We start from the raw sequence: 23638 nt of genomic DNA on the forward strand, positions 1-23638 counted from the left end.
GTGGTCAGTAAATGCATGATTCACGTCTCAAAGTCATGCTAATGATGTAAGTCCCAAGGTAGTCTTTACATGTCATGGCAAAACAGACACCCTGAACCTTCCATTTACATTTATTGCTGTCAGGTCATGCAGACTCTAAGACAAATATGAAAGAAAATACCAAATTTAATGCTTTTTCTCCCTCAAAGGACAAATCAAGTATAAAAGAAGCATCCTATTAAGTTTTTATTGAATTCTATTTCTTTAACAGAAAAATGACCAACAGTTTTTCAAACATCTTCTGTAGAATCAAAGATAAAATTATATTAAAATTTAGAGTAGACTTTATGTTCCAGTCCTTGTAAATCTAGATTCAGCAGATATATGAATCTCCACAGCTCAGACATAGGGTTACCTAAATTGTTCCATTCATCAATCACACCCAGAAACCAAGAGCTTCCCTGTATAGTCCGAATTCCAAAAAATAAAGAAATAAATACTTGCATATATCACAAAACATAACTTGGTTAGCTAGGAGGGTAATGTCCATCACCAAACATGAAATGGTTAGCAACATCTAACTATGTGACTAAAATATTCAGGTTTCACCCAAAATCAGACACTGTGCATTTCCTTTGTATCCATTTGCAGCACCTAGAAAGACACTAAGTACACAGTGGCCACTCAGTAAATGATGTTGCTGAATATTTTACATTTGGCTGCTTCATGGGCACTGGAATAACCTTGTTGATGAAGATACCACCACCAACACCCAGCAAACAACCCAGCTCCTAACAACCCTCTGAGGGACAGGTTAGCCATTCTTACTTTTTATGGTAAGGAAACTGAGGCTCACATGAGCTGGGTGTCTTCTCCAAGGTTCCTGAGCTATTAAAGGGAAATATAGGTCTCAAACCCAGGACTCTGACTCCAATCTCAATGCTCTTTATCATATCACTCCCACAGAAATAATAAAGGACCTTATAATCCAGGTATTTTGTCATGGTGAAGATTATTATCACCCCAACTAAATTATAAGCTCCCTGCTGACAACAATTATATGTCGTTTTTTTTTATAAATTTAAAATTGCTGAGTGTGATAGCTTTATGTGCCAACTTGGCTAGGCTCTAGTCCTCTATTATTCAATCAAACACTAATCTAGGTGTTACTGTGAAGGTATTTTATACACGTGACTAACATCTCCAATCAGTTGACTTTAAGTAAAGGATATTATTTTCCACCACCTGGGTGGGCCTGATCCTATCAGTTGAAAGGCCTTAGAGCAGAACTGAGGTTTCCCTGAGAAAGAAGAAATCCCACCTGTGGACTGCAGCATCAGCTCCTGTTTCCAGCCTGCCCTTCCTGATGGCCTGCCCTGTGAATTTTGGACTTGCCTAGTCAGCCCCCATAACTATGTAAGCCAATTCCTTGCAATAAATTTCTTAATATGGTTAAATTTCTTAATATGATTCTGTTTTTCTGGTAGAACCTTAACTGACACACACAGCTCAGGGGCAGGCACATTATTACACAGGAACAATAAATGTGTGCTGAAATGCCTGTCTGAAATTCATACAATGTAGGCATTGTTTACAAAATTATTTTCATTTAAAGCTTATGCTTTACCATGTCATCAAGATCTCTTTTCAATTAGAAGTATAGATACTGATTTTAAGGTGAAAACCCATGAATAATACTTGAAATCAGTGAAGAATGATGCAAATAAGGTCAAAGCTCCAGTGCCTTCCCTCGTATACCAGCCACAGTAATTACAGATCCCTCAAATTGGATTTAGCAGTGAAATGGTAGGAAGAGGATTTACAGTCTTTATTTTCATAACAAAGAAATAATCTGCTCTCTAAAAAACTAGTGGGCTTAAAATTAAGGAATACGAATTTTGCTTCTGAGTTTCCTCAAAACTCCTATTACTCATCAACTCTTCCCCTCTTGGATTCCTAATTTAGACAGTACTTTAATTTGTATAGAATTATCAAAACCGAAGGGCTGAGGTAACACTGTGGAGCTGGAAAACGGACAAGTCTGCAGTGAAATAGCCCAGCAGGGTAAAAAGACCTGTAACAGCCCTAAAGGAGATAGACATTTCCTACAGACAAAAATACATGTGAAGGGACCAGTTGTGGACAATGACATATATCTCAGAATTTTGGAGACTGAATAAAATAATGTGCATTGCTGCTTCTCGAACTTCTCCACTGACGTATCCCTAAGTGAACTAAAGGGATTATAGGTACCCCTTGGAATATGAGGGGTATAGCCCAAAGCATCCTCTCCATAATCCCCAAGCAAGAAATTTATTTAACATATATTATTTTACTTTAAAAATGCAGGTGAGATTTGTATTCTGTACCCATGTTTGCTCTAGCATAAACATACTGTTTTAAATTATTTGCCATAATGTGAAAATGATATTCCAGAAGAGCAGCCACGTTTAACCTATACTTTGAATCCAGCATGGTACCACATCTCCTAACCTGGGGGTATAGAGTGATTCATTTGAGAAGCACAGATGAAAGTAAAGCACTCAACAAGTAAAGCACTCAACACAAGGATTAGCACCTAACAGGCTCTCAATAAAGTGGAGTGGTTATTATTATTATCGACACTATTGTTATCTCAAGGAAAAGATCATGGGACATTGAAAAAAATATAGAATTCTCTAAGCCATACAAATGTGATAAGACATCAAGAAAAGTTTCAAGGAGCTACATTGTATGCAGTTAGTAGAGTAGAGAAAATAGGCATAGGGCATCACCAATGAAGGGAGCTACAGCGAATATTTTCCTTTGAATTCAGACCGCTCTACAAAGGAAAGGTAAGTATTTTCCCCAAGCCTTCACACAGTCCCTCAAACTAAGTCTCTAGTCTCTCGAGGCTACCATGAATATGAGCTTATGAGGGCTATCGACATGATTCATCTGTTTTTCCAGACTCACCTCTTTTTCAGTCAGTTCAGCTTGTAAAGCATTGACCTTCTCTTTCAGGTCTTTGTTCTCTTTTCGGAAGGATTCTATCTCTTCTAGCCTTTCCCGATCATCTCTCTCCCGCTGTTCTTTCAAACGCTCAATTATTCTCTCCTGTAAGGCAATTGTCAAAAAGAAGAGGTGAGAACCCATCACTGTGTGTGCCAAGGCAAGCTACAAAAGGGAATTAGAGGCAATAAATGTAAGAAATGCTCTACAGGAATAAACACACACAAAGATATTCAAAATTGGGTTTGTGAAGAGAGCCCATGTAAAACAGCATTTGAGAAAGACAATCATTACTGCTTTTGGCTTGTTAATAATAGTTAGCATCATAGGGTTGCAAGGGACCTTAATGTTCAAGCTCTAAGGCTATTCTTGGTTCATGATGGTAGCTGGAAAATTCCAAGAGCAGTTCCAGAAGAGGGAAGTTCAGGTACCAAGACTCTAGACTTGCCAAAGCCTTGTACCGGCAAGAGGAAAAAGCAGAACCAATCTCTTGGTTCAGTCTTTGCTTGGCTTTCCCATTTGATGTCAAAGAACCTTCCTTGGTTTCTGAAGACTCTTCTCTGGCTAGAAAGAGGATCAAAGTAGGGCAGGAGCTAGGCCTTCCAGTACTTAGGGCTGGACTCACAGTGAGAACTTGAGACAAAAGAAAGAATGAACTCATTGTATAAGTGATTTTCCAATGTTTCTGGAGATGTTTATTTACTTCCATATTTTTTCAATGGCTTCTTGACAATCAGTAGAGACTCTAAAACATTGCTTGAATTTGAGCACCTTCCATTTATTGAGAGGTTACTACACGCTAGGCGCTGTGATGTGCTCTCATCTAGTTCTTATCACAACCGCAAGGACTGAACCAGTGCTACTGGTAACAGGGTAGAGGTGAGGAAACCCAGACTCAGAGAGGTTGGCTGACTCATGCAAGGTGATCTAGCTCATAAACAGAAGGCCCAGCCTGGCATCCCGGGCTCTCTGAGTCTTAGCCATGCCCATGAGACCACACTGCCACAGACATATGCCTAGAGCCATTCAAGGAGATCTGAGGAGCTTTCTGCCCTTGACTTTCACACTGAAATGAAAACACTACTCTAGCAGACATGTTTTCCAAAAATGTGGAACATTACCAATATCAAAATAAGAACCTTCTTTTTTTAAGGAAAATTCCATTTGGGTAAAATTTGAGTTAGATTTATGAAATTTATTTCAAATTACCCAACACACACCTAACTTCCTTTTACAGGGTCATGTTAAAAATTATTAGTGCAACAACAATGCTTAAGGATCCTGGTATTATCTTTTATAGTACAAAGCAATGCCTGACACATAAGACAACTGTAAAACAGTGTTTGATGCAGAGGTAAGTTAGTTTGAACACTTAGCCTGTGATTTAAGATCCCCCAAGGAAGCAACTGTTCTACCCCAATGACAATAATTTACGTATCTAATGCTTTCAAGGAAAAAAAAAAAGGACCATAATTGTTTTGCAATTATTTAAAAACACTTTTGAATGAAGTACATTATTACAACAGTGGGGGAAGAAATAGAAAAACTGAGTCTATTAATTGCCTATATTTGTTTCTTCTTGATTCCAGCTATAGTCTTACTTTTCTCTGTCTGTGACATTGATGAGTGGATGATTATGTGATCTACAAAAGAAGGAAATGGCCTCCATGCATGGTGAGTCTCTCCAGGGCTTTTAACAACTTCAGCAACTGAGCCCTTACTGCCTTTTGGCTACACTTATTGCAAAAGCATCACAACTGGTCACTCGGCCACCAGGCCTTCTCCATCCCATCACTTCCAACCACATGGCTTGTTGGAGTGACATTTTAAAGCTCCAAACTGACCGCGTCACCTCACTATTTGGAAACCTTCCCAGGGATCGCTCTGGCCAGATCATGTGGCATTTATTCCCACTAGGCACCCTTCACATGATTTTACTGTGTGTCCTTCCTCCCAGCCTAGCTTTCCAAAGGGCAGCACTCGAATCCTATGACTCTTTTAACCCAGGGCTGAGCAAACCGTCTGGCATACAACAGGCAATTAAGAAGGCTGATGGAAGGAATAAGAACTCAAATTAGGGATCATCTTCACTTCAAAGGAAGGAAAATAAAATTAAGTATGTGTGTTAACATCCAGAAGGTGTCAGAGTCATTTGGAAAGTAGGTTAATTTACTCTAAGCACTTGTTCTATTGACTGGGCATCGATGACAAAAAAAATCAGCAAGCACTATAATGTTTTTAAGTGTTATTGATGATTCAATACTACAAAATATTTCTCTGTCAATCACAAAACTAATTTAACTGTCAGCCGCGCAGGGCCAGATGTCAAAAACATGTGTTAAAAGGCCCTAATATGCCATGATCTACTTGATTAACAACTAACTTGCAGAAATTCCAACAATGTGTTCTTATTTTAGTCTTATTTGCATTGGCAAGTGTTCCTTATGCACTCATCTGGCTCTGCACAGGTCTAATCTATTTGTGCTTTATCACTGGGCGGGAACTGAATTGTTGTAGCCTCCAGCTCTGCTATCTGCCTTTCTCAACTGCTTATCTGCTATGTGGCTACAGCAAGGCTTGGCGAGACCAGCTTTATAAATACTGTGGGTTCCGTCTCTTGAGCTTCTGTGTGTCAATCCTAAAACTAAGTTACACTCAATCTTAACTTGCTAAGCAGCATTATTTTTTGCACACTCTGAATATTTGAATAAGTTCCTGGAAATTAAAAGGAATAACACACTCCCTGGGATGTAATAATCCAAGTGGAATGGTGAATAGTGCCTAATGGGTTCTATTCATCAGCCAAAAGATAGCAAATAATTAAATGTTCTTATGAGTCCACGATTTTTAATTAATCATTTTATTTTTTTCACCATGTCTTGTTCCAGAGGATCTGTTCAATTAAATGGGGATAAAAATGGAACTTGTGAAGGAAAGGCCATTAAAGGAGATTGTGATGCTGTCAAAAGCACAAAGATCAGAAGGTTTGACTTTTAGTCCCATTCCATCACCTGTAAGTTGGGTGGCCTTGGGAAAGTCCAGGGGAGGTAACAAAGTCCCAACCAAAGGCCAACTTAGACAAAGTAGAAGTGGCTTCCTGGAGTGCTGGGTTGAGAAGTTAGTTTGTTCCATGGTTGATTAATGATGTCTGCCCAGGGCCCAGAAATGGGGAGTAGTGTTGCACATGTCCCAAATTTTCATTTCTGGGAAAGTCATTTCACCTCACTGAGCTCATTTCCCATCTTTCAAATGAAAGAGCATGGATTTAGTGTTTCTCAAAATGTAGTCTTCCAACCACTTACATCAGAATCACTGGGCACGCTTATCAAAAATCACAGATTCCTGGGCCCCACAAGAGAGCACCAAATCAGAATCACTAGGAAAGAGGAAATACAGAAAACTGTATTTTAAGAAGCTCCCTAGTTGATAAGATTATTTGGATATACACATAAGTTTGATACCCACTGGAATAAATGCTTAAAATAAATCTACTGTTCTTTGTCCCGTGATAGAGAACCTTGCCAGTTCTCATCCAAAGCTTTTATCTGTGCTTTCCAAATTCACCAGCATTCTGATTGTGGCACCTTTTAAAAATTCCCTCCAAATAAATTGCTCTGTGTTCACTTTTATCCTTCATTACTATGAAAGGCTAAAAATCAGATGCAAATAGGGTTTGGAAACTAACAGCTCACAGGCCAAAGCTGGCCCACAGAGCTATTTCGCTTGGCTTGAGCATCATAATTTTTAGAAACCTGAACTTGAACGTTTTGAGACAGGTCAAGGACTCTCCAGCTTGCCATAGTCGCCAGCAGTCCCTACTGCAACACACCAAACCCACTTTCCTCATTTTGGTTCCCTGCCTGGCGCTTCGAGGCATCTAAGCTCTCAACTCCTCATCTATGGTCCAATTCAGATTTCATGTGCCTGAGACTGTGGACCAGCAAACTAAATAATTATTGACAAGGTGGTTCCAAAAGAGAATGGAACTTAGAGGTCAGCTAATTTAAATATGCACTTTGAAGATAAGGTACTGAGAGGCCCTGAGAGGAGAAGAGGGTCCCCACATGATGCAATTATCAAGTAGTGGAGATAGTTTGAGCAGCCAAACTTCCACAGACCTCAGCTGGCCTTCCTGGTCATTCCCTCGGTCTCAAAGGAAGTGCTTAAGTAAAAGGAGCAGTTGCAGATTTTGGAATTGTTTTGGGATTTAAACTAGAATAAATCAAATCTTGATAGGGCCAGGGAAAAAAATGATAAAATCCTGCCAAGAATCCATGACATCAAAATTATATGGTATACGTTTACTTCCATAAATTTGGAGAAAGAAATCAAGAGGTACATATAGGCTGACATCTTATCACTCAAAAACTGCAAAAGGAATACATAATCATCAATAGTTTTTGAACCAACACTCCCTCAGTCAAATTTTACAAACAAAATTACTGTAGAAAGGTTTGGTAATAAATTCTTGAAACTTGAAAAAAGAAGATTATCTTTCCCTGAAAAATCATCATATTTATTCTTATAAGTCTTCAAATAAAATCTTTTGTCTTATAATTTAATTCTAAAGTTATAATCTTATAAGTTTTAATAGGAACATGAAGACTATCTAGCCAGAGGATATGGCTCTTTGTTTAGCTTCTGTATTTTTAGCATAGAGCAATGGTTTTTATGCTAAAGTGTATATCACAGTGACCTGGGGAGCTGGCTAAAGTGCAGATTTCCAGGCCCTACTCAAGGTTCTGATTGAGTAGGTAAAGATGGGGCCTAATAATTTAGATTTTTAACAGGCACCTCCTGGTGATTCTGAAGTAGAAGTCAAAGAAGCCTTCTTTAAGTTATACTGGCTTAGGGAACCTGGGGGCCATTTAATCTAATTCCCCCACTCCACAAATGGGAAAGCTGAGGCCCTGGGAAAGAGAGTTATTTGCCCTTTGAAATCCCATGTATTTTACTTATTTATTTATTGTTTGTCAGTCCTTCACCCCCATTAGAATCTAAACTCCATGAGAAGCAGGATTTTCACCCATTCTCTTCTCTGTGCCCATAGCAGTGCCTGTCCTATTGTGCGGTCTCAGTCAATCAATATCCACTGAGCACTACCCCATGCAGGTGTTGTACTAGGCACCTGGGGAAGGCAAGCTAACACACAAGTAATACACAAATATGGGTGTGTTGCTTGGGCTTGGAATCTAGCAGAGAAGACCAATTAATCACATAAAAACAGATAAATGAACAATTAAGATTGTGATAAGAGCTCTGAGGAGTTCACAGTATTCATGAGAACATAATAGAGGATTTTACCTGAAGGCTTCCCTGAGGAAATGATTAATAAAATAATAATAATAACAACAGCTATAACTTATTATACCTACTGTTCTAAACACTTTCCGTATGTTAATGCATGTTCTCCAAATGTAATCCACTGAGGTAGGTACTATTATTATCCCCTTTTGCAAATGAAAAAACTGAGGAAGTGAAAGGTTAAGTAACTTGTCCACAGTAGTAAACGTCAGATCTAGGATTTGAACCCAGGCAGTCTGGCCCCAATGTCCACAGTCTTGACTACTGTGCAATACAGCTGCTCAGGAAACTGAGCTCTCAGAAGAAGAAGAATTAAATCTGCAGAGAGTAAAGAACATTCTAGGCTCAGTAATAGTGTGTGCAAAGGGTCTGAGGCAGGAGGGAATACGGTGCACTTGAAAATCTAGAAGGCCAGCATAGCTAGAACTCAGAACAAGGGAAGAGAGATGGCAGGTGAGGCTGAAAAGGAAGGAGGGAGGGAAGGAAGGAAAGAAGGAAGGAAGGGAGGGAGGGAGGGAGGGAGAGAGGAAGGGAGGGAGGGAGGAAGGAAGGGAGGAAGGAAGATAGAAGGAGAAAGGAAAGAAGGAAGGAAGAAAAGGAGGGAAGGAAGGAAGGAAGGAAGGGAGGAGAGACAGGATAGAGGACTAAAGCAGGCAGGCAGAGAGGTGGCTGATCAGGTAACAGCCAGATCAGATGAAGGATGGACCCTATGGGCCGGGTTAAAAATCTTAGTTTTTAATCATCCTAAGAACAATGACAAGCTAGTGAAGGTTTTTAAGCAGGGCCAAGGGTGATATGATCAGGTTTGCATTTCAAAAAAACGCGCTTGGCTTCAGTGTGCCAAGTCTACTGAAGAGGGATAGCATCGGAGTGGGAGGCCCAGCTGGGACTGGGGGTAGTGTGAGCATATGGAGAAAAGTAGGCACATTTAAGTGCATTTGGATCATCTCCTCCCAGCCAAGTTTCCCTAAATCCTGTTACTCCCCTTTTCAGTCCAAGCTCACCTTCTCTGACAACGCCTCCTCGAGTGTTGCTAGTGCAGTATCTGTGTTACTGGAATCCGTCTGCAAGGACTTCACTCTGTCCTTCAGATTTGTCAGTTGCTTGTCTTTGTCCCTAAGTTGTTCTTGCAAATTTTCAATCTGAAAATAAAGATCACCATGTTTAATGCATATGTTATTCCATATCCAAGGCCAAGACCTGTTTTCAAAAAATAGACCCAAGATTACGGATATTGTCAGTATTACGAGGTTAACACTGACTTAGAATCAAGGCCAGTTTGATGAGACCTTCATTCTTCCAAGTAATTCAACTTTGTGTTTAAATGGCGATATAGATGAGCAGAATATCTCCCTCCATACAAATGCAAGCCCTTCAGACATATAAGCACTATTATCTCTATCAATTTCTATCCCTTTCACCAGTCTTTTAGGTCTCAAGTCCTTAAACCTAACCTTGGTACAGTGAATCAGAGAAACGCATATGCAGGATTTATTCATTCAATGAACAGACATTGGATCTGTCGGGTGCCCATTCTGCACTAAGTATCATATCAGTATATGGCAGAACCTATGTAGTCATTCACTCACTCCTTTATTCAGAATTAGACTGTGTGATATGCCAAATGTTGTCAAGTGGCTGTTTCAAAGTAACCACATGAAAAGCCAAGTAGGTTATCACCAGTAGACTGTTAATGGGAAGAACTTCTGATATAAATCAAATGCAACAAGTACTAAACACTCCATTTGGCAACTAAGTCATGTGCTGGCAACCAACCAGCCACTTTTATCCCTATCTGCAGCCTGAAATAAACACGCCAAATAGCTGATTATAACGCCTGCCCATGAGCAGCAGCAAGGACCTTCTCCTGGGCATTGCATACATTATCATTCATGTTTTTATTCTCTGCTTTCAAACCATGTATTTCTTATCTAAAGATTAAAAAAAAAGCCCCACTGTACAAACAATTTATTCGTATTAAGGGTTTTAAAATGACAAGGAAAAAAAGCAGTCCAACTCTAAGATAAGTCCATTCAAAATATTTGTATTCTGCACCCAAGCTTTCTCAGGAAATCATTCCAAATGCATGTTTCACAACGTGTGACTCAAACAAATTTTTGGATTACTTTTTTCATTTAGCATGAATCTTGAATGGCAATACAAATAATGACAGTAGTAGCAGCAATAATGAGGAGGAGGAGGAGAGAGTGACAGCGGATGTGGCAACAGTAGCAGCAGCAAAATAGCTCTGAATGCAAAGACAATGACCCTGCTGACCCTCAATCAGCAGGACATGGGACTTGGCTAATTTTTCCAATGGTTACAATGGATGTGGGCTAACAGAGATGGACTTTTTCTCTTTCTTTCCTTCCTTCCTTCCCTCCCTCCCACTTCCCTCCTTCCTTTCTTACTTCCTTCTTCCTTCCTTTTTTGCCAATGCATCTTTTTAACAGAAGATATGTTTTCTGCCTTAAGACAGACACCCTGGAAACTCAGGTTATAGGTCAAATAATTAACCTTCTCCTTCCTCAAAATTCAATGTATTCCTACCCAGCTACCACTGTAAGAACTCACTGTCCCTGCATGGAAAACACAGGAACTCAAAAGGCATAATCATCTGCAGTCAAAACAAAGGCTTCCTCCATTCCAGACAAGCGTTCATGTGATTACACAACACCATAAGCAAATACATGAGTGCACAAGAATAAGGATGGTTACATGTAAGCATGATAGTCACACAGAAGAAACCAGCAGCTAGGAGTACTGACTCTCCACAGAGAGTATGTATTATTATTTCGAGTACATCGACACTCATGGACACATCTGTGTACACATACATATGCAAATCCATGGTGGTTTCAAGCAAACTGGTTAGGCACCCCCTGTACCCCCTGGGAGACAGTGCCCTGGATAGGACAAAGGGGACTTTTTCCCAGGGCATTGGCCCTGGGGCAGTGGTAGACACAGATTTCAAGGGACTTTGGGCACTGGAAACAGGGGCTAAAGAAGACTGGCTGTGAACCTGTGTGAGACTGCATGGGACCTCCCCAAATAACTGAGAAGACTGAGGAGGTTGAGAGTCAGGGGTCCTATTTGTATGCAGGTAGTAGAAAAGAGCAGGAGAAATGTGGGCTGGTAAGATCTGGGGACATACAAGTGACATATCTATTTATCTCACATCTAAGGGCCCAGCAGAAGAGCCAATGGTACCACAGACAAGAATGACTAACAGATATGGAATTGGAGACATTTATAGATCTAAGGATGCACCACTTTAAGAAACGTTGCACAAAGATTGCCAAGAATGATTCTTTTTATTTTTGATGAGGAAAATTAGCCCTGAGCTAACAGCTGTTGCCAATCCTTTTCTTTTTGTTGAGGAAGATTGGCCCTGGGCTGTGCAGAACGGTTTGGAGGAATATAGTCTTGTATGTAAATAAAAATAAATAAATCTATGGATATATATATTTGGCTATTGAAATAAATTGTTTTTCTGGAAAAAAAATAAGAAATTTTAACAGTGGTTAACTTTGGGGGAAATGGTCTAGGATGCAGAAGGTAGAAGGGAACGTCTGTTTTTCATTTTTATACATTTCTGTAGTTTCCTGCTTAAACTTTCTAACCTTGTGGGTTTATCCTTTTTTTGTTTTTTTTTTGGTGAGGAAGATTGGCCCTGAGCTAACATCTGCACCCATCTTCCTCTATTTTGTATAGGGGATGCCGGCACAGCATGGCTTGATGAGCAGTGCGTAGGTCTGCGCCCAGGATCCGAACCTGGGAACCCCGGGCCGCCAAAGCAGATTGTGCAAACTCAACCACTACCCCACTGGGCCAGCCCCACGGTTTTATGTATTTTTAATGCCAACCAGGATTATCTGGTTGGTGAGATTATGGGTTAATTTTAGTTTATATTTGTATATTAAAATAATAAATAAATAAATAACATAAATGCCTACTTAAAACTAAATTGTCCAAGTTACCAGCAATTACAGGTTGCTGGTACATTTAAACCATTATGCGCATATTTAAAATAATGGTTGCATATCACTGTTAACTAAATGGAAATAGTAGAATGCAAAGAAAAAAAAGCAGAATGTAAAATAATATGACATTTCTTTGTAAAAGAAAAAATTCTTGCATAGAACAAAAATATATATAAAAGGAACTCACTAAAATATTATTTGGCAAGGGTTTGTTTGTTTTTTCAAGGACTTGTTACAGGAGGAAACATTCTTTTGTTACTTCAAGGAAGACAATTCTTAAAAGTTAACTTTTAGGTGATGGGACTGAATGTCAAATTCTGTATCTTTAAAAAATATATATTATACAGCTTTCTCATGTTCACAAATTACGACACTTACACGAAGAAGGTGTTTGGAACCTTTTTCTTCAAAGGGTGAGGTTGTACAAGGTTCAAATAGCAGGCATTGGAAAATTAGCAAATTGAAAACCAGGGTTAAGATGGGGAGGTTTGGGGTGGAAAGTGAGGACTTTTTGAGAAATTTCACATGCTGCAAAAAATGGAATCCACCTTAGCAACACAGACAACTCACTGGTCACTGTGACTTGATAAAATAAGAGATGGGCCTGAACACAGGGTTGTCTTTGCCTTTGAACCAAGCTGCCTTTCCATCAGGGCTGGGCGGACTCAGAAGGAGCCAGTTTTTCTGACGCAATACCTGCCTTTCCAGAGCAGACCACTGGAGACGGGGTAGGGGTCGGGAAGAGCTCAGGCCCTGGAGGTCACCAGAAAGCCCTAATCCTAATGGCTTCAAGCTGACTTCTGAAGCTCCAGGCCTGCTAAGCCTGAGGAGGGCCAATGCCCAGAGGGAGCTTTTGCGTGAGTTTTCACACAGGTGCAACCCCCAGTGTGAGAGTGATCATTGACTAAACAGCTGCAGCCTCTGTGACTCCACCTTTGCTTCCTCTCCCATTTGGTCTCCAAGCTGCAGCCCGAGTAACTTTCCTATAATGCAGATCTGACTGTATGACTTCCTGTCTTAGAACTCTTCAGTGACTCCCCATTGCCCTCCAGATGAAGCCCAAACTCCCTGACATCTTACATGAGGCCCTCCATGGGAAGGCCCACCTGAACTTCCCCTATCCCGCAGCCAAGCTGCAGCCTTGCCAAACCACTCCTGCTACCTCCCAGGACCAGGCTCTCTTAAAACCTCCCCATCTTTGCCTAGCCATTTCCTCTGCTTGGAACATTCTTCCCACCCCAATTTTTTACCTATGTCCCACTCAAACCTTTAGATATCAACATATTCCGCCTCCAGGAAGACTTCTCTGACCCCCCCAAGCCCAAGCTAAGTCTCCTACTGTGCACTTTTCACATACTTGTAAAATCGTCTGTCTCCCTCTCTCTCTCCACAACATGGCTGTGAGCTCCATTAACACAAGAGCTCTGTCATACTCACTGTTGTATTTCTGGCCACAGCACCCAAGTGGGTTGGCAATACCACACGTTTACTTATTGAATGGATGAAAGAAGGAAAGAAGGAACCCTAAAGAGAGCGTCTTGTATAAAAGAGGAGACTGGAGCAGGTGATAGCTGAGTCCCTTCAGCTCTGGGATTCTACAAAGAAGTTAAGAGCAATGGAGAAGGTCTACATATAGCCACAGAGTACCTAAAATACCCTTAGGCATATTTATGCTTTCAAATGTTACTCAAAGGTATCTTTTTGGTTGTTTTCTTTATAGAGTTCTGTAATTTACTTACTAAAAAAATTTCTTTTGTCCATAACACATATCTCTGTATTTTGTGTTATCCACGTCTAGGATATCAGTCAAAATTATTAGCTGAATCAACAGAAACAACTCAGTCTGGTTTAAGCAGAAAAGGAGAGAGATTCACAAAACCACCAGAAAGGCTGGAGAACCAGTGTCAGGGAAAATAGCCTGGAACAACATCCAAAGTTTTGGTGCTATTGCCCCAGCTGCTAAATACCAGAAACTGAGGCTTACAGCACCAACCCAGCTGCAACTGACCATTGGACACCACCACTAACCCTTCAGTTGTGCAGCCCCATGGGCTTGACCTTGCAATCACTGCAGTAGAGAGTCCTTCACATTCCCAACGTCCCAACGACTCTGGGGCAAATACATCTAATGAGCAGAGCCAAGGTAAGGCACACAGCCCAACTGCAAGGCAGGCTGAGAAACCAAGTGTTGATGTTTTTACCTTTCATCATGAGAGGTCCTTCACAAGATCAGAAGAAGGTTCAGAGTACGAGTGGCCGAAAAAAAGGACTCATATCCACAACACCTATGGAGAGCCATGGTGTTAGCTCCCAAACCAGCAAGCTGCACCATCCTGAAACAATTTCTCTGAACTTTCTCTCTCTCAAGTTCCTACAGGCCTATAAGGCTAAGGTTTTACACAGACACTTGTCCAAATGTGGTCCATGCACTCTTCAGTCTGTGATAACCACAGAAATGAAGAGTGACTACATATCACACCAATATTCAAGAACATGATTGACAGATTTGTCACCTTGAACAGTGTATAGACAAATTAAGATGTTTTTGAAATGTGTGACACGTGACCAGAACCGCACAGTGATCACACATACTAGGACCACATATTGTTTCATGACAGATTGGATATTTAAAAACAGAAATTGCTTGGGAAGCATGAATTTATAGGCCTGCTAATCTCTCACAATGCTTCAGAATATCTTTTCTTTTCCTTTATTTTATTGTGGTAAAATACACAAAACAAAATTTACCAACTTACCCATTTTTTTTTTTTTTTTTTTTTGTTTTTGTTTTTGTGAGGAGGATCAGCCCTGAGCTAACATCCGTGCTAATCCTCCTCTTTTTGCTGAGGAAGACCGGCTCTGAGCTAACATCTATTGCCAATCCTCCTCCTTTTTTTTTTCCCCCAAAGCCCCAGTAGATAGTTGTATGTCATAGTTGCACATCCTTCTAGTTGCTGTATGTGGGACGCGGCCTCAGCATGGCCGGAGAAGCGGTGCGTAGGTGCGCGCCCAGGATCCGAACCCCAGGCCTCCAGTAGCGGAGCGCGCGCACTTAACCGCTGAGCCACGGGGCCGGCGCCAGCAACTTACCCATTTTTTAAGTGTATTGTTCAGTAGTATTAAATACTTTCATAATGTTGTGCAACTATCACCATCATCCATCTCCAAAACTCTTTTCATCACGTAAAACTGAAACTATACCTATTAAATAACCTTCCATTTCCCCCTACCCCTGTCAACCACCATTCTACTTTCTGTCTCTCTGATTTTGACTACTCTAGATATCTCATATAAGTGAAATCATACAGTATTTGTCTTTTTGTGATTGGCTTATTTCACTTAGCATAATGTCCTCAAAGTTCATCCATGTTGTAGCATATGTCAGAATTTCATTCCTTTTTAAAATTGAATAATAGTCCATTGTATATATATACTATATTTTGCTTATCCATCTATCCACTGATGGATACTTGAGTTGCTTACACATTTTAGCTATTGTGAATAATGCTGTTATGAACATGAGTGTACAAATATCTCTTTGAGACCCTGCTTTCAATTCTTTTGGGTATATGCCCAAAAGTGGGACTGCTGGGTCATATGGTAGTTCTATTTGTAATTTTTTGAGAAACCACTATACTGTTTTCCACAGTAACTGCACCATTTTACATTCCTACCAACAGTGCACAAGGGTTTCTCCACATCCTGGCCAATACTTGTTATTTTCTGCTTTTTTTGACAGTAGCCATCCTAATGGGTGTAAGGTGGTATCTCATTATAGTTTTGATTTGTATTTCCCTAATGATTAATGATGTTGAGTGATCTTTTCATGTGTTTTTTAGCCATCTGTATATCTTCTTTGGAGAAATGTTTATTCAAGTCCTTTGTCCATTTTTTAATCAGATTGATTTGTGTTGTTGAGTTTTAAGAGTCTCTATATAATCTACACATTAATTCCTTATAAGATATATAATTAACAAGTGTTTTCTTACATTCTGTGGGTTGCCTTGTTACTCTGATGATATTTTTCTTCATTTTAAAGACTGTTTTAGGTATTCAGGGTCCTTTGAGATTCCATATGAATTTTATGATAGGCTTTTCTATTTCTGCAAAAAACATCATTGAGATTTTGATAGAGATTGCATTGAATCTGTAGATCATTTTGGGTAGTATTGATATCTTAACTATATTAAGTCTTCCAATCCATAAACCTGGAATGTCTTCCCATTTATTTATGTCATCTTTAATTTCTTTCAGCAATATTTTTTAGTCTTCATTGTACAAGTCTTTTACCCTCTTGGTTAAGTTAATTCCTAAGTATTTTATTCTTTTTGATGCCATTGTAAATGGCATTTTCTTAATTTCCTTTCTAGATTTTTCATTGTTAGTATATGGAAATACAACTGAATTTTGTGTGTTGACTTTCTATCCTGCCACTTTGCTGAATTCATTTATTAGTGTCAACAGTTTTTTTGTGGAGTCTTTAGGGTTTTCCACATATAAGATCATACTATCTGCAAATAGAGATCATATTACTTCTTTTTTATTTCTTTTTATTGCCTAATTGTTCTGGCGAAAACTTCCAGTACTATGTTGAATACAAATGGTGAAAGTGGGCATCCTTGCCTTGTTCCTGATCTTAGAGGAAAAGCTTTCAGTCTTTCACCATAGGGTATGATGTTCACTGTGGGTTTTTTATATATGGCTTTTATTACATTGAGGTAGTTTCCTTCTAGTCCAAGCTTTCTGAATGTTTTTAACATGAAAGTATGTTGAATTTTGTCAAATATTTTTTCCACATCAACTGAGATGATTGTGTGGGTTTTTTTCCCTTCATTCTATTAATGTGGTGTATTACATTGATTGATTTTTTTATGTTGAACCATCCTTGTGTTCCAGGAATAAATCTCACTTGGTCACAGGGTAGAATCTTTTTAATATTCTGCTAAATTTGGTTTGCTAGTATTTTGTTGAGGATTTTTGCATCAATGTCATAAGGGATATTGGTCTGTAGTTTTTTTTTCTTTCTTGTAGTGTCTTTGTCTGGCTTTGGTATCAGGGTAATGCTGGCCTCAAAGAATGAGTTAGGAAGTGTTCCCTTCTCTTCATTTTTAGGGAAAGGTTTTGAAGGATTGGCATTAGTTCTTCTTTAAATGTTCGGTAGACGTTACCAGTGAAGCCATCAGGCCCAGGGTTTTCTTTGTTGTAAGATTTTTTATTACTGATTCAATCTACTTATTAGTTATAAGTCTGTTCAGATTTTCTGTTTCTTCATAATTTAGTCTCAGTAGGTTTTGTGTTTCTAGGAAATTTCCCTAGGTTTTGTCTATTTCATCTAGATTACCAATTTGTTGACATACCATTGTTCACAGTACTCTCTTATAATCCTTTTTATTTCTGTAGAAGCAGTGGTACTGTCCCCACTTTCATTTCTGATTTTAGTAATCTGAGTTTTCTCTCTTTTTTTCTCAGTCCACCTAGTTAAAGATTTGTCAATTTTCTTGATCTTTTCAAAGAACCAACCTTTGGTTTCACTGATTTTCTCTATTGTTTTTCTAGTCTCTATTTCATTTATCTCTGTTCTAATCTTTACTATTTTCTTCCTTCTCCTAACTTTGGGTTTAGTTTTTCTTTTTCTAGTTTAAGTTGTTAGGTAGTTGATACAAAATTTTTCTTGTTTTTTAATGTAAATATTTATAGCTATAAATTTCCCCCTTAGTACTGTTTTCTCTGCATTCCATAAATTTTGGTATGTTGTGTTTTCATTTTCATTCATCTCTAAGTATTTTCTAACTTCCCTTGTGATTTCTGTTTTGATACATTGGTTGTTTAAGAATGTGTTGTTTAATTTCCAAAAATTTGTGTATTTTCCAGTTTTTCTTCTGTTGTTGATTTCTAACTTCATCCTGTTGTGGTTGGAGTTTGTATGATATCTATCTTGTTAAATCTATTGAGACTTAATTTATGGGCTAACATATGGTGTATCCTGGAAAATGTCCCAAATGCACTTGAGAAGACTGTGTATGCCGTTGTTGGGTAGCATGTTTTGAATATGTCTATTAGAGCTCGTTGGTTTATTGTGGTGTTTAAGTCGTCTATTTCTCTACTTATCTTCTCTCTGGTTATTCTATTGCTGAAAGTGGGATATTGAAGTCTCCAACTATTATTGCAGAACTGTCGTTTTCTCCCTTTAGTTCTGTCAGTTTTTGCTTCATGTATTTTGAGGGTCTGTCTTTAGGTGCATAAATGTTTATAATTGTTATATCTTCTTGTTGTATTGAAACTTTCATTAAATTATAATGCCTTTCTTTGTCCCTTGTAAGCTTTTTTTATTTAAAGTCTATTTTGTTGGATATTAATATAACCATCCTGCTCTCTCTCAGTTACTATTTGCATGGAATATATTTTTTCATCCTTTCACTTTCTATCTATTCGTGTCTTCAGATCTAAACTGAGTCTCTTGGAGACAGCATATAGGTGAATTGTGGGGTGTTTTAAAATCCCTTCTTCCAATCTCTGACTTGTAATTTGAGAGTTTAATCCATTCACATTTAAAGTCATTACCGAAAAGGAGGGACTTATTTCTGTCATTTTGCTACCTGTTTTCTATATACCTTAAAACTTTTTTGTCCCTCATTTCCTGCATTATTGTCTTCTTTCATGCTTAGTCCATTTGTTGTAGTAAAATGTTTAAATTCTTTTGTCAATTTCTTTTGTGTATATTCTAGAGCTATTTTCTTTGTGGTTACCATGGGGATTATATTTACCATTCTGAAGTTATAACACTTAATTTGAATTTATACTAGTTTAGCTTCAATAGCATATAAGAAGTCTGCTGTTTTATAGTTCTGTCCCCACTCCTTTCAGTTGTTGATGCCACAAAATTACATTTTTATACATTGTGTGCCCCAAAACAGAAACTAATAATTCTTTTAAATGCATTAGTCTCTTAAATTATGTATAAAGCAAAACATGGAGTTACAACCCAAAGTTACAATAATCCTAGCTTTTAGAATAATAATTTTAAAAAATATATAAGTCTCCTAAATGATGTAGAAAACAAAAGGTAGAGTTACAAACCATTGTTACAACAATACTAGCTTTTATAATTGCCCATGTATTTACTTTTATTGAGATCTTTATTTCTTCATACGGCTTTAAGTTACCATCTAATGTCCTTTCATTTCACCCTGTGGACTCCCTTGAGCATTTCGTGCAGGGCAGCTCTAGTGGTAACGAACTCCCACAGCTTTTGTTTATCTGGGAGTCTCTTAATATCTCCCTCATTCTTGAACAATAGTTCTGCTGAAGATAGAATTTTTGGTTCACAGGTTTTTTTCTTTTAGCACTTTGAATATATTGGCCCATTGCCTTCTGGCCTACAAAATTTCTCATTAGAAATCTGCTTACAATCTTATTTAGGATCCCTTGTAATTGACAAGTCACTTCTCTCCTGCTTTCAAGATTTTCTCTTTGTCTTTGGATTTCAAAAGTTTGATTATAATGTGTCTTGGTGTGGGTCTCTTGGAGTTCATTGAGCTTCTTGGATGTTTATGTTCATGTCTTTAAACAAATCTGGAAACTTTTCAGCCATTATTTTTTCAAATAGTCTCTTTTCTTTTTCCTCTCTCTTCTCCTTTTGGGACTCCCACAATGTGTGTGTTGGTCTGCTTGATGGTGTCCCATAGGTCCCTCAGGCTCTGTTCACTTCTCTTCAATCTTTTTTCTTTCTGTTCTTTAGACTCAGTAATTTCCATTGCCCTATCTTCCAATTTGTTGATTGTTCTGCCTGCTCAAAGCTGCTTTTGAATCCTTTTTAGTGAATTTTTCATTTCAGTTATCGTAATTTTCAGCTCCAGAATTTCCTTTTGGTTTCTTTTTAGGTTTTCTATCTTTTTATTGATATTCCCATTTGGTTCATACATTGTTTTTTTCACTTTCTCCAGATCTTCATTTCTTTGAGCATCTTTAAGACAGTTGTTTTAAAGTCTTCGTCTAGTAGATTTGCCATCAGGTCTTTTTCAGGGACAGTTTCCATTGATCTATTTTTTTCCTTTGAATAGGCCATACTTTCCTATTTCTCTATATGCCTTGTGATTTTTTTTTTTGTTGAAAACTGGACATTTGAATCTCATAATGTGATAACTCTGGAAATCAGAGTCTCCCCATTTCCCAGGGTTTGCTATTTTTTTCTTGTGATTTTTGTTTATCTTTTAAACTTTTTTTGATTGTTGTAGGCTGTCTCTTTGCCAAAGATCAGCCTAAAGTATAAATTTAAGTTCTCTTCAGCTCTTTCCTGAGTCTGTGTTTCTCCCTGGGCATGCACCATCACTTCCTAATTTTCCTTGTACATGCAGTTTTTCTTGAATGTCCTAGTCTGCAATGCCCGGCTATCAAAAGGGGAAAAAGAAAAAAATGAAGGGAAGGAAAAAAATGGGGCTGATGGCTCTTTAACTCCCTGGAAGTCACTTCAGCCAGAGGAGGAGGGGCGTAAAACAATGTGGGAAGGTGCAACAACAATGGCTGCTGATTCTTCGACTACATTTCTGAGCTCAGAAGCAGCAATCAATGATCAGAATACATATCCCAGATATTTGGGGGACAAGATCCTTTTTGCCCACCCTGGCTCCTGCAAGCTATGTGTAGGCTGCTCCAGGAACATACGTTCAGCTGCCTACCACTTGGCTGAGTGGTGGGGGTTGGGTAGCTTCTACTGTGCTAAGAGGTGATATTGACAAAAATTAAATGCATTTTACCATCCAAACCTTCCCCAAGGCAACATCCAAGCCTTGGAAGTTGCAAGCATTCCACAGACTCCAGAGTTCCAAAATAGTTACATCAGACACATACTGCCAGTGCAATTTTTGTCTAGATGGGGAGACAGATTCCTGGTACTCCTCCATCTTCCCAGAATACTCCTCCTTTTACATAACCTTTTACATAACACCAAGGATGCTCACTAAGTGATAAAGGCAAAACTGGTTGCTAGTACAGGACCCACTGAACCATGGATTTAAACATGAAGATTTACATCAACCCACTGTATTGGATTTCTATTGCTGCATTAAAAATTAGCATAAACTTTGCAGCTTAAAACAACATGAATTTATTATTTCACAATCTGTAGATCAGATGTCCGAGCATAATGTAATCGGTTTCTCTACTTAAGGTCTCAGGAAGCTGATATCAAAGGGTCAATCAGGCTGAGTTCTCATCTGGAACTTAGGGTCCTCTTTCAAGATCTTTCAGGTTGCTGGCATTATTCAGTTCCCTGATGGCTGCTGACCAGGCGTTGCTCTCAGTTCCTAGAGGCTGCCCTCAGATCCTTGCCAGATAGTCCGCTCCATCTTCAAAACCAGCAACAGAGCACTTCTTGCATGTAAAATCCCCCCATGCTTTGAATTTCTCTGACTTTTCTGTCTCTGACCTCTAGACCCAAATTTACAGTGCTCAGGTGATTAGTTAAAGCCCACACAAATAATCTCCCCTTTGATTAACTCAAACTCAGCTGAACAGCAACCTTAATTACATCTTCAAATTCCCTTTTGCATAAAATGTAACTTAAACATAGACATAACACCAGGGGGCACACGTCATGGAGGCCATCCTACAATTTTGCCTACCATACCCATATTTTACATCTGGAATAAAAACATGGTGGTCTTTTAGATTCCTTAAACAGAGAATTCTACAAGAGGAATCCAAATCTGAAGAATTAATTTTAATGAGATGTGTGACATTTTAACATGGCATTTCTGATGCAGCTATTTTTACATGACCAAACATTAAAATTAAAATAATTCTTCAGCTCATAAAAAGTTACTTGGTACAGCAAAGTTGCAGTGTACAAAATCAACTTACAAAAATCAGTTGCATTTCTATACATTAACAATGAACTAGCAGAAAGAGAAGTCAAGAATACAATCCCATTTACAATCACAACAAAAAGAATAAAATATCTAGGAATAAACTTAACCAAAGGGGTAATAAAAAGACCTACACACTGAAAACTATAAGACATTATTGAAAGAAGTCGATGATGACATAAAGAAATGGAAAGATATTCCATGCTCGTGGGTTGGAAGAATAAACATAGTTAAAAGGTCCATACTACATACTACATACTACCTAAAGCAATCTACAGGTTCAATGCAATCCCAATCAGAATCCCAATGACATTCTTCATGGAAATAGAACAAAGAATCCTAAAATTTATATGGAACAACAAAAGACTTTGAATAGCCAAAGCAATCCTGAGGAAAAAAACAAAGCTGGAGGCATCACAATACCGGACTTCAAAATATATTACAAAGCTATAGTAATCAAAATAGCATGGTGCTGGCACAAAAACAAACACACAGATCAATGGAACAGAATTGAAAGCCCAGAAATAAAACTATACATCTGTGGACAGTTAATCTTTGACAAAGGAGCCAAAAACATACAATGGAGAGAGGAAAGTCTCTTCAATAAATGGTGCTGGGAAAACTGGACAGCCACATGCAAAAGAATGAAAGTAGACCGTTATCTTGCACCATATACAAAAATCAAATCAAAATGGATTAAAGACTTGAATGTAAGACCTGAAACCATAAAACTCCTAGGAGAAAATATAGATAGTACACTATTTGACATTGGTCTTAGTGAGCATCTTTTCGAATACCATCTCTACTCAGGCAAGGGAAACAAAAGAAAAAATTAACAAATGGGACTACATCTGACTAAAAAGTTTCTGCAAGGCAAAGGAAACATGAACAAAATGAAAAGACAACCCACCAACTGGGAGAAAATATTTGCAAATCACATATACGACAAGGGGTTAATTTCCAAAATACATAAATAACTCATACAACTCAACAACAAAGAAAAAAACAACCCGATCAAAAAATGGGCAGAGGACATTTTTCCAAAGAAGATATTCAGATGGCCAACAGGCACATGAAAAGATGTTCAACATCACTAATTATTAGGGAAATGCAAATCAAAACTACAATGAGGTATCACCTTACACTGGTCAGAATGGCTATAATTACCAAGACAAAATATAACAATGGTTGGAGAGGATGTGGAGAAAGGGGAACCCTCATGCACTGCTAGTGCGGATGCAAATTGGTACAGTCACTACAGAAAACAGTATGGAGATTTCTCAAAATATTAAAAATAGAAATACCATACCATCCACCTATCCAACTAGTGGGTATTTACCCAAAGAACTTGAAATCAACAATCCAAAGAGATTTATGCACCCCTATGTTCACTGCAGCATTATTCACAATAGCCAAGATGTGGAAGCAATCCAAGTGCCCTTCTATGGATGAATGGATAAAGAAGATGTGGTGTATATATATACAATGGAACACTACTCAGCAATAAAAAAGACAAAA

At 38.5% G+C, this 23638-nt stretch overlaps 1 protein-coding gene across 12 annotated transcripts in view; it reads right to left on the reverse strand.

The window, feature by feature from the left end:
• Nucleotides 1-23638, reverse strand: part of ERC2 (ELKS/RAB6-interacting/CAST family member 2) — a 907015-nt gene that overhangs the window by 473276 nt on the left and 410101 nt on the right. For all 12 annotated transcript variants that reach the window (XR_009222735.1, XM_058561400.1, XM_058561371.1 and 9 more), the window contains 2 exons: nucleotides 9279-9416; nucleotides 2935-3075 (listed from right to left, as the gene is read on the reverse strand). Coding sequence is in view for 11 of the 12 variants with exons in the window: in XM_058561400.1 (XP_058417383.1) it covers nucleotides 2935-3075; nucleotides 9279-9416 (279 nt within the window). In the remaining variant the exon portion in view is untranslated. The remainder of the gene's footprint in view (nucleotides 1-2934; nucleotides 3076-9278; nucleotides 9417-23638) is intronic.

Source organism: Diceros bicornis, chromosome 2 (genome assembly GCF_020826845.1).
Source record: "Diceros bicornis minor isolate mBicDic1 chromosome 2, mDicBic1.mat.cur, whole genome shotgun sequence".
Classification (NCBI taxonomy): domain Eukaryota; kingdom Metazoa; phylum Chordata; class Mammalia; order Perissodactyla; family Rhinocerotidae; genus Diceros; species Diceros bicornis.